This window comes from Sorex fumeus, unplaced genomic scaffold, assembly GCF_029834395.1.
Source record: "Sorex fumeus unplaced genomic scaffold, SorFum_2.1 ptg000122l, whole genome shotgun sequence".
Classification (NCBI taxonomy): domain Eukaryota; kingdom Metazoa; phylum Chordata; class Mammalia; order Eulipotyphla; family Soricidae; genus Sorex; species Sorex fumeus.
The window spans coordinates 36,150,088-36,163,364 of record NW_026606179.1 but is presented as its reverse complement, the minus strand read 5'-3'; the positions used below and the strand labels follow the sequence as shown (position 1 = coordinate 36,163,364).

Sequence of the window (13,277 nt, the reverse complement as noted above, 5' to 3'; positions counted from 1 at the left end):
GGGTAAAGGAAGAAAAGGGGGAAATAATTTGGAAAAAGAAAAGCTCACAGGAGAAAAACCTTGTTGCTCAAGAATAACATGTTTCTTTATAAATGCTTCTAATCTTCCTAGATGCCCACTTACCTAGGGAAGGACTGAACGCGTATAGAGAAAAGACAAACTATATGTAACTCATGATTATGTAATTTGTTTTTTTAAATTAACAAACGCATGTGCACTCATTGGTTCACGCAAACTCAACACTAGGTGTCAAACATTATACAAAGCAGAGTGGATGGTGGGAGACAGCTTATAAAATCCATTATAAAGCCATGAGGTAAGTGCTAAGAAAGGTACAAATAAAGTATTGCAGGGACATGTAAAAGGGAAGTGGTGACTCTGTGTCCAAAATAACAGAAGGTGACACATGAGCTATTACTAACAGGCAACACAGAAATTCACCAATGAAGATGACATATCAGCTACACAAGTAGCAAAAAAAAAAAAAAAAAAAACCCTAGCTCTCTGGAAAGAAAGATGGCGGCCGCACGGGAGCCTTGTGGAAAGCAGGTTTGAGCCGGGGCTGGCGGGAGCGGCAGGGACCTCATGGGAAGGGGGGCTTTGTGGGCCGTCCCCCACGCCCCACCGAGGTCGCCAGCTGCCCCCCACGAGCGGCTCTCCGGCACGGCCACGACTCCAGGGCACAGAAACCAATCTCTTAACTAGCTAACTTTTAATAGAAATTCTTCCAGGGTCAATAAGTAAAATAGCAGACATTCAAAACCGCGCGGCCGCGATAGACATCATTTTATTCTTAAACCAAGTTGTAGAAAGCAAATCATTTCACAATGCTGTTTCAGCATGTCTGATTGTGGGGGGTGGGTCGTAAACTCTAAACAATAATTGTGCATCTTCTATCGAAATAATCTATCTAGTCAAAGTAGATAGAGTATTAACTAGAACTCATCTGCCTCACAAGAATTGGGAGGGGTGGGAGGTGGGGGTCTATTGGGGTTCGGGGTTAAAAATGAGTATTGGTAAAGGGAAATGTGTTTGGTATCTACATGACTGAGACCTAAACCCGAAAGCTCTGTAACTTTTCCCACAGTGATTCAATAAATAAATAAATTATAAAAAAAAAAAACCCTAAATATAAAATTCTCTGAGAACCTAAAACTAATTAGTTCCACAAATGTCCTGGGACAGGTCTCCAACTTGGTCAACACCTGGGGGAGTTTGATAAAATCTGGAAAAATTAACTCAGCACCTTTGTCTAAGATCCACGGAGCTAGAGACTACACACATCACATTAGTGTTCCAAATGAACCAACACAAAGTCAGACAGAGAAAAGATTTTTGAGAAGTAGAGAACAATGATCAGAAGATGCTCTTTTCAAAGCTGGATTCAGCCATGTGGTTTAGACATCGAAGTCAATAAACTCTGCTTTTTGCCACAGTAGATCTGTTTAAGCTTCAGTCAAATTTCACCTAGTTCAAGGAGAGCGCCCAGAAATCTCTTACCTGCAGTGCACTGTGATAGGTGCGGCAGATGTGTTTATAAGATGCAAGTAGCACAAGGACAGTGCAGTCGACTCTGTAGGAAAGGTAAAATGAAGACACTTCCACAAGGAGGTTTTAGTAAAGTCTTGAGAAATTAGACATCTGGCAACAGGACAAGAGGCAAAAGGAATTCCATGCAGAAGAAATAAAATGAGCCAAGCAAGGAAAGCACATGAGATATTTAGGGAAGTAAAATCAATTCACTATTTAAGGACCAAGTTCATCACAGAAAGCAGACTGCAAAGAGATCGACGTGCTCTGTGCATCACTGAATGGTCAAATCAGACCATTCACTTCTCACTTAGCCCCTGAGACTATGGTGCCTCAGCTAAAATTGGATAGACAGAACAAATCATTTCAAATGGATTAAAAATATTAAAAGAACATACCTGCTCATAAAATTCATCATCTTTGGGGGTCAGATAAGGAAGCCAAGTGTCTTCAAGCTCTTCAAGAAGTCTCCGTTTCTGTTTAAAGATAATAACGATTAGAAATGACAACGTAAAATGACCCAAAAAATAAGATAATCCCATATTGTCATTAAAAAAATTAAGCCAACTTGAGTGTATAAAGTTTAGGAGACAATGGGGTCAGAGCAGGGAGAGTGATTGCCTTGCATGCAGCCGACCTGGGTTCAATCCCCAATATCCCATATGGTTCTCGAGCACCACCAGGAGTAATTCCTAAATGCAGAACCAGGAGTAAACAGCAAGCATTGCTGGGTGTGGTCCCAAAACCAAAATTAACAAGTAAACTTTAAGAGATAGAAACCAGTTTTTTTCTTTTTTTTTCTTTTTTTTTTTTTGAGGGGTGGGTCTGGGGGTGGCATATCCAGCAGTGTTCAGGACTCACTCTTGGCTCTCAATTTGGGGATTTGGGGATCATTCCTGTGGGGCTTGGGAGACCATATGGAGTGCTGGGGATCGAACCAAGGGCAGCTGTGTGCAAGGTAAGTGCCCTATCTGTTATCCTACCTGGGCCACCAATTACAGTTTTCTTTTAACTTTTTTTTTGTAGCATTGTACCACTGTCCTCCCATTGTTCATCAATTTGCTCAAGCAGGCACCAGTAACGTCTCCATCGTGAGACTTGTTGTTACTGTTTTTGGCATATCGAATACGCCACGGGGAACTTGCCAGGCTCTGCCGTGCGGATGGGATACCCTCGGTAGCTTGCTGGGCTCTCCTAGAGGGATGGAGGAATCGAACCCGGGTCAGCCGCATGCAAAGCAAACGCCCTACCTGCTGTGCTTTTTAATTGAATCACCATGAATTTCAAAGTTACAAAGATATTTATGATTGAGTTTCAGGTGTATATTGTTCAAACACCAATCCCTTCAGCGGTGCCCACTACCCTCCACCAATGTCTCCAGTTTCCCTCCCACAAAATCTCTTACCTGTAGTACACTGTGAGTCTAGCTGAGCTTGCTTCTTTCCCCTCCCCCACTGTCCTCTAATATTACCTTCCCTAACCATCCCTGCCCCCGTGCCACGCTTCCTACTGAAGAGACATTTCCTGTTCTTCATTTCTATTGGCGCTGGGTATTTGATATTCTCCTACAGGATTTCTTTATACCCCACATATAAGCGAGATCACACTGAGTTCCTCTCACTCTGGTTTCACTCAACATGATACTCTCCAGATCCATCCACGCAGCCACAAATTGCATGACTTTATCGTTTATTACCATTTTCTATAGAAAATCTTACAGTCTACATAACCTGCTAGAGACAGCTTTTCAATCTTTCTAGGTAAGATACTCTTCCTGGAAAGAATGCCAAACCAAGTCCCAAACACACCCACCATTGCACAGCATCAAGATGTTTCTTCACTCTTGGGGGCCAGAGTGATAGTACAGTGGGTAAGGCTTTTGGCTTGCATACGGCTGACCCAGGTTTGATCCCCCACATCCCATATAATCCTCTAAGCACAGCCAGGAGTAATTCCTAAGTTCAGAGCCAGGAGTAACCACTGAGCACCACTGGGTGTGACCCAAAAAGTAGAAAAAAAAAAAAGATGTTTCTTCACTCTTGAAACATCTTTGAAAATTAAGATCTACTCCTGACACAGTCCTTGTGTTACAGAGACCACCCCGCAGTGCAGGAGGCAGAGTGGGTAGCTGGAGCTACATCCCCAGGGCTCGGCCCAGCTGAGTCGTTGTTAGTCCGCCAGTAGGGCCTGCTTCGATCAGGCAGTGCTCAGGGGGCGCCTGGGCTACCCCAGTAGCAGGGACAGGGAGCCACAGTTCCAGGAATAAAACTTGGGGCCTCGCACATGCAGGGAATGTGCTCCACCACTTGAGATATACCCTACCCCTCACCAACTCAGTACTTTTTAAAGTGACCTCCTTTCATCTCTAGGTTAATGACTAAGTCTGTACTGGGCATTTTTGATTCTTTTCCAATTTCATAAGGAAAAAGTTTTAAACATCCACAGCCGGCACTGTCGAGCCCATTTTAGTGCTGTCAGCATCACTGTTTCTACACGGCAGGAGAGAAATGAGATCAGAAAGTTATGACCTCAACTACAGCACACAGATCAAATCAGCTCTGTACATTAGCTTGGTTTGTGCAGTGCTTAGGGCTTGCTCCTAGCCCTGCACTCTGGGATCACTCCCGGCAATGCTGAGCTAGGGGCCATATGTGGTGCTGGGAATCAAACCGGGGTCAGCTGCATGCCAGGCTAGCACCTCACTCACTCTAGTATCTCTCTGGCCCTGGACATAAACAATTGACAAGCCTCAATGGTACCAATTAGCTAATCAGATCAATTTAGAATCAATCACAAAACTGATATTTTTCAATTTAAAGAAAACTTTGGTCACGTTTATCATGGTAATATCAACCAGGAATGTATAGCAAATCAAATTAGTAGTATACAAATAGCACACTTTCCTTAAAATTAAAATTGCCTTATAAAAAGGTAGGGATTAAAAAAAAAACCTCGTGTGGCAATAGAAAAGAAAAAGCCTTTTTGTACTTCATTTTTGGGAGTACAAAATACTATAATACCAAAGGAGAGCAATGAACACCAATTTTTAATTTTTAAAATACATGGCCCACTTGATCCAGCAATCCTAATTTTAACTATGTATTTTATGGATCTACCTGTAACATGATCAGAGGAATGTATTAACAAATTCACTCAGAGATGACTATAAAACAAAAATTGAAACCATATTAAGGCCATTTTATTACACAATTTAAAAGAGTACATTTTGTGGTACATGGATTATACCTCAACTGGACAAAAAGTTGAAAATTTAAATCTCCACTCACAGAGGATAGTTACATAAATTATGGCTCATCCACACAATAAAATGTAACAATAAACAAGAACAAAGAAGCTCCCTATTAGATTTAAAAGTTCTTCACGGTGTCCCAAGCCCCAGTACAAAAAAAAAAATCTAAGAGCTCCGGGCTGGGACAAGAGAAAGAAACAGTTCCAGGGGAAAGCACGTAGTTGTAACCCCAACACAGGTTAGAATTCGCAATGCAAGAAGTTCCCTCAGCACTTTAAATTTAAAGAAAACTTTGGTCATGTTTATCATGGTAATATCAACCAGGAGTGTATAGAAAATCAAATTAATAGTATACAAATAGAAGGTGTCACAAAAAATGGTATACAAATACAAATTTCCTTAAAATTAAAATTTTAAATAAAAATTGAATCTCTGAGCATAGAGCCAGGTGTTACCCACCTCATATACTGCCCCCTCCAAAAAGAGTTCTCCAGTATATTTTTGAAAGTGAAAAGGAATAGAAAATCAAACTTGTATTCACATAAGAAATTGCTATTAAAAGGGCCAGGGCAATAGTACAGCAGGTAAAGCTAATCCTACCCAGGTTTAATCCCCCACACTCCATATAGTCCCCTGAGCACCACCAGGAGTGATTCCTGAGTGCAGAGTCAAGAATGAGCTCTGAGCACCACCAGATATGGCCCAACGAAAGAAAGAAAGAGAAAGAGAGAGAGAGAGAGAGAGAGAGAGAGAGAGAGAGAGAAAGAAAGAAAGAAAGAAAGAAAGAAAGAAAGAAAGAAAGAAAGAAAGAAAGACTAAAGAGATTATCTGTTTAGGTGACATGTGGAAAAGGAGAGGGAGGAGAAGCATCTTAATATCATTTTGCTTTTTGAATTTTTCAAGCATACTGCCTAGTCAACATTCTACCTATTATCAACTCAAACATACCATCTACTCTTAACATAAAACTAAGTATAAAAATGAGGATGATCGGGTTTTGAGTTTTTGTTTTAGAATATGTATGTATGTTCCACAATGTATAGTAAAATATTTATTTGGGAAAGAAAAGATTTATTTACTTGAGAAGAAGAAATATTTCTTTGGGAAACTCAAAAATAAAAGGTGGAGAAATGAGGGGACAGCCCTGGCCAAAAATGGTGTGTCAAATGCCAACCAGTGTGTCAAATTCTAACCACAAATTAGAATCCGTTCTGAGGTGGGGGTGAAGGCGCCATTTTTGAATGACAGGTCTGGTGAAATGCTGACCCCTGACTTGAGGAACAGCTAAATCCACACAGCCAGACCTTGCAGTAGCCTGCTCTGCTCACGCCTGCTCGCTCCTAACGTCAAACGAGCTGCTCACAGAGGCTCAGAGAAAGCCTGAGGGTGGGCAAAGGCTGGTGCTCCCTGATGCCTATGAAGACCCTCTGTGGAGACACAGCTCTTGTAAGCAAAGGAGACACAACCACTTAACACCTTGGGAGAGAGAGGAGTACACTGGTGAAGGGTGGGGTGATGTGCATGAGGAGCCATTATTAATAGCACTGTAAACCACAGAATCGCGATTTAAAACCTGGAAAAAAAATCAACGAAAAAACACACTGTAACTAAAAACTATGAGGAGGTTTCAAGCTAGATGTCAGAATGTAAACGCTAAGCCTCTGACTCACTGTGGAAAGTTAAGATGTATCTCACCTTGCATATCCTGTCAACTACAGATATGGTTTGAGAGTCTTACAGTAATTGCATAAAAAGATTAACAGGATTATGATTGTGAAGGATATGACACACCCATAAATGAAGGGTCTGTTCTGTTCCATGGCACTCTTTAGCCTCATAATCTATACCCTTGAAATGCTACAATATTTGTTAACAAGTTAATACAGAAGGGGTAGAAGCTGTTCAGTACAAATAATCACTAAATCTTGTGAAGGTGTCACCAAAAAAAGTAGGAAAATTGACCTAGTCCTTAAGCAGGGCATGAGTGAGTAAGGAAGATTTCCCTCAGGAAATCAAACACCACAAAGATGAGTAAGAAGTATCTGAACCTGAAGAAGTATAAATATCTCGTACTAGTGTGTATATTGTATAGTACATATGTACAGTATGTATACATATGTATAATATATATGTATGCTGGTCCCGGGGCTGAGATCTCCAAGTCTGTTTGGATCAGGACTGGGCCTCCTCCACCCAGATCCCCCATCTTCCAGTATGTGGGCATTCCACCCACCAACTGCCCCAACACCGTGTAATCTCATCAACAGCCAAGACCCAGAGACTATAAAACCCAATTCCCGGAAGAGAACAGCGCAGTCTCCTGCTCTGCAGGTAAGCGACCACAAGTTCAATCCCCTGCAAAGAAAGATCAGGGAAGGCAGCAGAGAGGAACAGGATGAGTGGAGTGGAGGGAAAGGTAAAAATAAATAGAATTTGGAGATAATAATAGAGCTTGCTATATGTCATTTCTCACTCATGTGAAATAGTATCTCACTGTCCTTTTGATTTGCATTTCGTTGAAAATAAGTGACAACGAACCTTTTCTCATATTTCTAGTGGCATACTATATGTCCTTTTCTGGGGAAGAGTCTGTTCATCTATAATTCCCATTCTTTGACAAAGTCAACAAGTTTTTGCTGTTGAGTTTAGTGAGTGCTAATATCTTGGATATTAGCCCACCATCTACTATACTAAGCAAAAAATTTTCTCCCTTTCAGTGCGGTGTTCTATTTTAGCCTGAGTTTCTTTTGCCACGTAAACCCTTTTTAATTTTTTAAGGTATCTAGTATTTTATTTATTACACTAGCACATGACAATGATGAATGAAGATGTTACTGGCACCCACTCAAGCAAATCGATGAACAATGGGATGATAGTGATTTTTTCAATTTAATTTTTATTAGTGAAACACCATGGGGTATAGTTGTAGACTTACAAACTTTCGTGCTTGGGTTTCAGTTATACAATGATCAAGTACCTATCTTCCACCAGTGCCCAATCTCGACCACCAGTGATTCCAGTAACCCTCCTACCTCCCCACCCCACCCCCACACACCACCTTGCCTCTGTGGCAGGGCATTCCCTTTTGCTCTCTCTTTCCTTTAGGGTACTATGGTTTGCAATAGAGGTATTGAGTGGCCATCTTGTTTGGTCTATAGTCTACTTTCAGCATGCATCTCCCATCCTGAGTGAGCCCTCCAAGCATCCTTTGCTTGGTGGTCCCTTCTCTATCTCAGCTGCCTTTTCCCCCAGCACATGCTGCCGGCTTCCAAGCCATTGAGCAAACCTCCTGGTACTTATCTCAACTATTCTTAGGTATTAGTCTCCCATTTTGTTACTTTAAATTCCGCAGATGAGTGCAATCTTTCTATGTCTGTAAACCCTTTTTAATTTTAAGTAGTTCCATTTCTTTATTTTTCTTGTCTTTGCCAATAGCATCAAATCACTGAAAACAACTTTGGGGAATATACATCTGAAAGTTCTGCCTATGCTTTCTCAATATATTTTACGGGTTCTGATCTAATACTATCATGTACAATACATAAAGCAGGAAAAATATAATATATATTTACATATATAAGGCAGTAGTCTGTAGAGTGAGTCTGTAAAGAACTCAATGTCTGATGGAGTGTTAGAAAAATGAAATTTAAAAAGCCATATGTATCAGTGGCATTCTTCAAATTATAAACTATGCAGGTATCAGCAAACAGCAATAAAATGGAGGCAGGGATCTATATAGCAAAGCAGGATTTTGGAAGCCAAACTTTATTTTCAAGTGAGTACTACCACTCTGTGATTTGAAACAAATTTCTATCTCTCTGTGAGATGTCAATGCAGTCACACATGTGGCAACGTAAAAAATAAAGCCTAAATATTTTTAAAATAATATATAAAAACAGTGTCTATGACATAAAAATTCCCAATATACCTTATTGTTATTACTATTTCTTGTTATTACTGTTTCTTCACTTTGGAAAGGGGCAATTTTATTTACTAAGTATAAAGTTGCCTATAGAACAATCTGTGTGTAGCCCACCAAGTTATGCTTTAGATCACAGATTAATCCAACAAGAAAAACTTAGGTATATTTTTTTATCTGCTCAAACTACGACATATTAAAATACCCCATATACATTTTTATAGATAAAACACTTTAATTACACTTGCTAAAAATAACTATCATCGCAAACTAGAAACTAAAGTCCATTCAAAGAGTAAAGTACAAGCAGATATATCTAACCACTGATCATCACAGAATCATAACTCATGTTCCCACTTCCATGAAATTTGTGCTGTCACTATACTCTTTTTTTTCCATTTTTCTTTTTTATTAAATTAGTCATAACTTTTTTTTATGCTACACTTACTTTTTTTTTATTAGTGAAACACCATGAGGCACAGTTGTAGACTTACAAGTTGTTGTGCTTGGGTTTCAGTTATGCAATGATCGAGTACCCATCCCACCACCAGTGCCCGTTCTCCACCCCCACCAATCCCAGTATCCCTCCCATCCCCCCACCCCCCATCCCACCCTGCCTCTGTGTCAGGGCACTCCCTTTTGTTCTATCTCTCCTTTTGGGTGCTGTGTCACTATACTCTTATATACAAACCCTGAAGTAAGATCACTCTGCAGAGAGAACTCAGAAATAGTTATTACAATAGAAATATAAAAGTAGGGCCACAGAGATCGTGCAGTGTGGAAGATGCTTGCCTCACATCCAGCCAACCCCAGATGGATCACAGCACCACATATGGTCCATGAAAGCTGCGATGAGTAATCCCTAAACCCAGAGCCAAGAGTAAATCCTGAGCACAGTTAGGTGTGGCTCAACCATCCCCAGCCTTGCCCTCCCCACAAAAAAAAAAAAAAAAAACCTTAAATGAAAAAAGTAGCTGAGGGAGTTCCATCACTAAATTTAACTTACAAAATAAAATACTTAAAGTTCTTCCATTCCCTACTAAGATAGGTGAAAAAGAAAAAAAAAAGAGAAAGAAATAAGTTCTTTCATCTTAAATATAAGGAAATTAACAGCATAAAAACTGATTTAAGAACACCAGTAAACTCAAAACACACTCAAACTGATATGTGGTGATAAACTAATCAGTTATCTCTAGTAAAAACAGATTAAAGGATAAAACTTTTTTAAAAATAATAACTACTGGGTAAGGAAGGTGGTGTAGCGGTAAAGAGTATACCTGACATCTATGAAGCACCTTACTTGATCTTAAATAAACAAACTGAAGAACTAATTTGTTAGTGAGCTGTAGAAGACCCAAGTAAGTGTCAGAAATATAAGAGGGGTAATAAAAAAAGGTTTATTTTTCTGGATATGAATTAAGTTGTTAGTTTAATATACTCAAAGTCACCACAAAATAAAAACATATAATAAAATAAACATGGAGAAGGAAATAAAAGCTGGAATGATAGCACAGCGGTAGGGCGTTCGCCTTACAAGCGGCCAACATGGCTGACCCGAGTTCGATTCCTCCGCCCCTCTCGGAGAGCCCGGCAAGCTACCGAGAGTATTTGATATGCCAAACACAGTAACAACAAAGTCTCCAATGGAGACGTTACTGGGCCCGCTCGAGCAAATCGACGATCAACGGGAGGGCCTTTACCTTTACCTTTACCTTTACCATAATCTTCTGAACCAGTCAAAAATCCATAAATAAAGTCATCTACAGGGGAGAAGACCTAAGCGGCCTACCAAACCGCCAACCCTGGAGCAGAGGGGCCTCAGAACCTGGTTCTGCCCAAAGGTCAGAAGTCAGTACCGTTTCCCAAAGTGGTTTCCCAAGCATGCTCTGAGGGTGCACTCTCCCCCACTGCCCAGGAGAGGACCAGAGAGGCCTGTCAAACACGGAGCAGATGCACAGAAACTGGCTCTGCTCAGAGGTCAGAATGCAGTGCAGTTTCCTACCAGGTGGCTGCTAAAAAGAAGTATCTCCCTCCGTCAGAGCTCTCCAGACTGCTCCTGGGCAGCAAGGGGGGTGGGGGATGCTGAGAATGAAGTGGGGAAAACGTACCCTCAGACAACAAAAGGAACCAGGTAAAGCAGCACAGATTCCCCACCAAGGTAGTGGGTGAAGACTGTGACCCTGGGGGCTCAATAAGTCACAGCCACCTGTAAGATCCCTCTGAAAAGGATCTCAGAGTGGAAATGCTTAGGATGTTTGAGGAGCTCAAAGAAATAATGAAGTAGACCGCCAAGAAAACACAAGAGGATCTGAGAGCAGAAACGAGAAAACTACAAACAGAAACGACAGAACTGAAATACTTGGAAGGAGAAATGAAAAACTCATTGGAAGGCCCCACCAGCAGAGTAATAGCTGCTGAGGACAGACAGCATCAGTGAGCTCCAAGGTGAGGTACAGAAAATCTTCAGATAACAGCAAAAGATGGGGAAAAGCCTCAAAACAAATGAACTACTGACAAGAGAACTTCGAGATGAATTCAAGAGGAACAACAAAAGAACCAGCAAGGTCCCAGAAAGCCAGGAAAGCAACCCTGATGAAGAAGCTTCCCCCAAGGGAAGGACTTTATATCTGTTGATTGTACAACCACACCTATGTGTAATTGCTACCCCAAACCCTTCATGATTTGCTCTACAACTGAGGCTGTGAGAGTTGGCATGGGGAGGAGGAATATGGGAGTGGGTGAGACTGGAAGGAGGCAGAGAAAGACTAGATTGGAATAAGTTGCAACTGATCACCAACGAGCCTGGTCCTCATTTCCTCCTTCGTTCTTCCATTGCCATAGGCCTTCTGGGGTGAGGGGAAATGGCACCAGACCACCAAACACACGCAGCGAGAGCCCATACACATTTTTTGAACACAGACCTAAACATGTATGCACTTAATCAGGGACCAGCAAAACACTTAAATCAACTGCTATTAAACTTGAAGGACATTGAGAGCAACTTAATGGTAGGTGGAAACTTCAATACCACTCTGTCTTCTCTCAGCAGATCACTTGTCACTTGTCACTTGTCATTCCGTTGTTCATAGATTTGCTCAAGCGGGCACCAGTAATGACTCCATTCATCCCTGTCACGTGATAGTGTAGCCTAATGACATACTGGGGGCTCTTTCAGGGTCAGGGGAATGAGACCCATTATTGTTACTGTTTTTGGTATATCAAATACACCACGGGTAGCTTGCCAAACTCTGCTATGTGGGCAGGATACTCTCGGTAGCTTATCAGGCTCTCTGAGAGGGCCAGGAAATACTGATCAGTAGATCAACTAGACTAAATCTCAGTAAGGGAGTACTTGCTTTGAAGGAAGAAATAGAAGAGAGGAGTTCAGTACATATATATGTTTGTGTTTGTGTGTGTGTATATATATATATTTCAAAATATATATTTCATTCCAAAATGCTGAATACAAATTCTTTGCAATGCACATTCTCCAAAACAGGCCACATGACAGAATACCAAACACCTCCACAAAGTCAAGAGGATAGAAATCATACCAACTATCTTCTCAGACCATGATGCACTGATAAAAGAAGTTAATCACAAACAGAAATGGAGAAACAACTCAAAATAACTGAAACTTAAACAGCTAGTTACTGAACAACCAGTGGGTCAGAGGAAATCCAAGAGGAAATCAAGGTTCTTGGAAACAAACAAGAATGAGGACACGACCTAGCAGAACTTGTGGAGACAGCAAAAGCGGTGTTGAGGAAAGTTCATAGCTATGCAAGGATTCTTCAGGAAAGAAGAAAGCGCCCATATAAATAACTTGACAGCACAATTTAAGAAACTGGAAAATAGCCAACAAAACAAACCCAAAGCAGGCAGGAGGAAGGAAATAAAACTTAGGGCAGAAATCAATGAATCAGAATTCAAAGAAACAATCCAAAAAAAAAAAAATCAATGAAACTAAGAGCTGGTTCTTTGAAAAATAAGCAAGATCAATAAACCATTAGCAAGATTCCCAAAGACAGAAAGAGAAAGAGAAAGAAAGAGAGAACCCCAATAAACCCAATCAGAAATGAAAAGGGGACATCATAACAGATACTTCAGAAATTCAAAGGATCATCAGAGACTACTTTGAGAATTTTCATGCCATGACACAAGAGCACCTACAAGAAATGGATAAATTTATATATTCCTATGATCTCCCAAGGCTGAACCAAGAAATGGAACACCTAAATTGGCCTATAATATTAAAAAAAAAAGTCTACCCCAAAACAGAAATAAAGCCATCAACAGTCAATTATAAGGTATGAAGTATTTTATAACGTAGCCAAAAATACTCAATGGGAAAGAGAAAGTTCTCTTTAATTAATACTGCTGAGAAAACTAATAAATAACATTTAAAAGAATAAAAAGTGCAGCCACAGAGATAGTACAGCAGGTAAGGCTCTTGCCTTGCATGAGGCTGACCCTAGTCCGATCTCAGGGACCACATACAGTCCAGTGAGCCCTGTCAGGAGTTATCCCTGAGTGCAAAGCCAGGAGTAAGCCTTGAGCACCACCGGGTGTGGCCAA

At 40.8% G+C, this 13,277-nt stretch overlaps 1 protein-coding gene across 1 annotated transcript in view; it reads right to left on the bottom strand.

Moving 5' to 3' along the window:
- The window catches only part of FTO (FTO alpha-ketoglutarate dependent dioxygenase), a 414,772-nt gene that overhangs the window by 300,270 nt on the left and 101,225 nt on the right, over positions 1-13,277 (bottom strand). Inside the window, exon 2 of the mRNA XM_056136631.1 lies at positions 1,929-2,006. Within this exon, the coding sequence (XP_055992606.1) occupies positions 1,929-2,006 (78 nt within the window). The remainder of the gene's footprint in view (positions 1-1,928; positions 2,007-13,277) is intronic.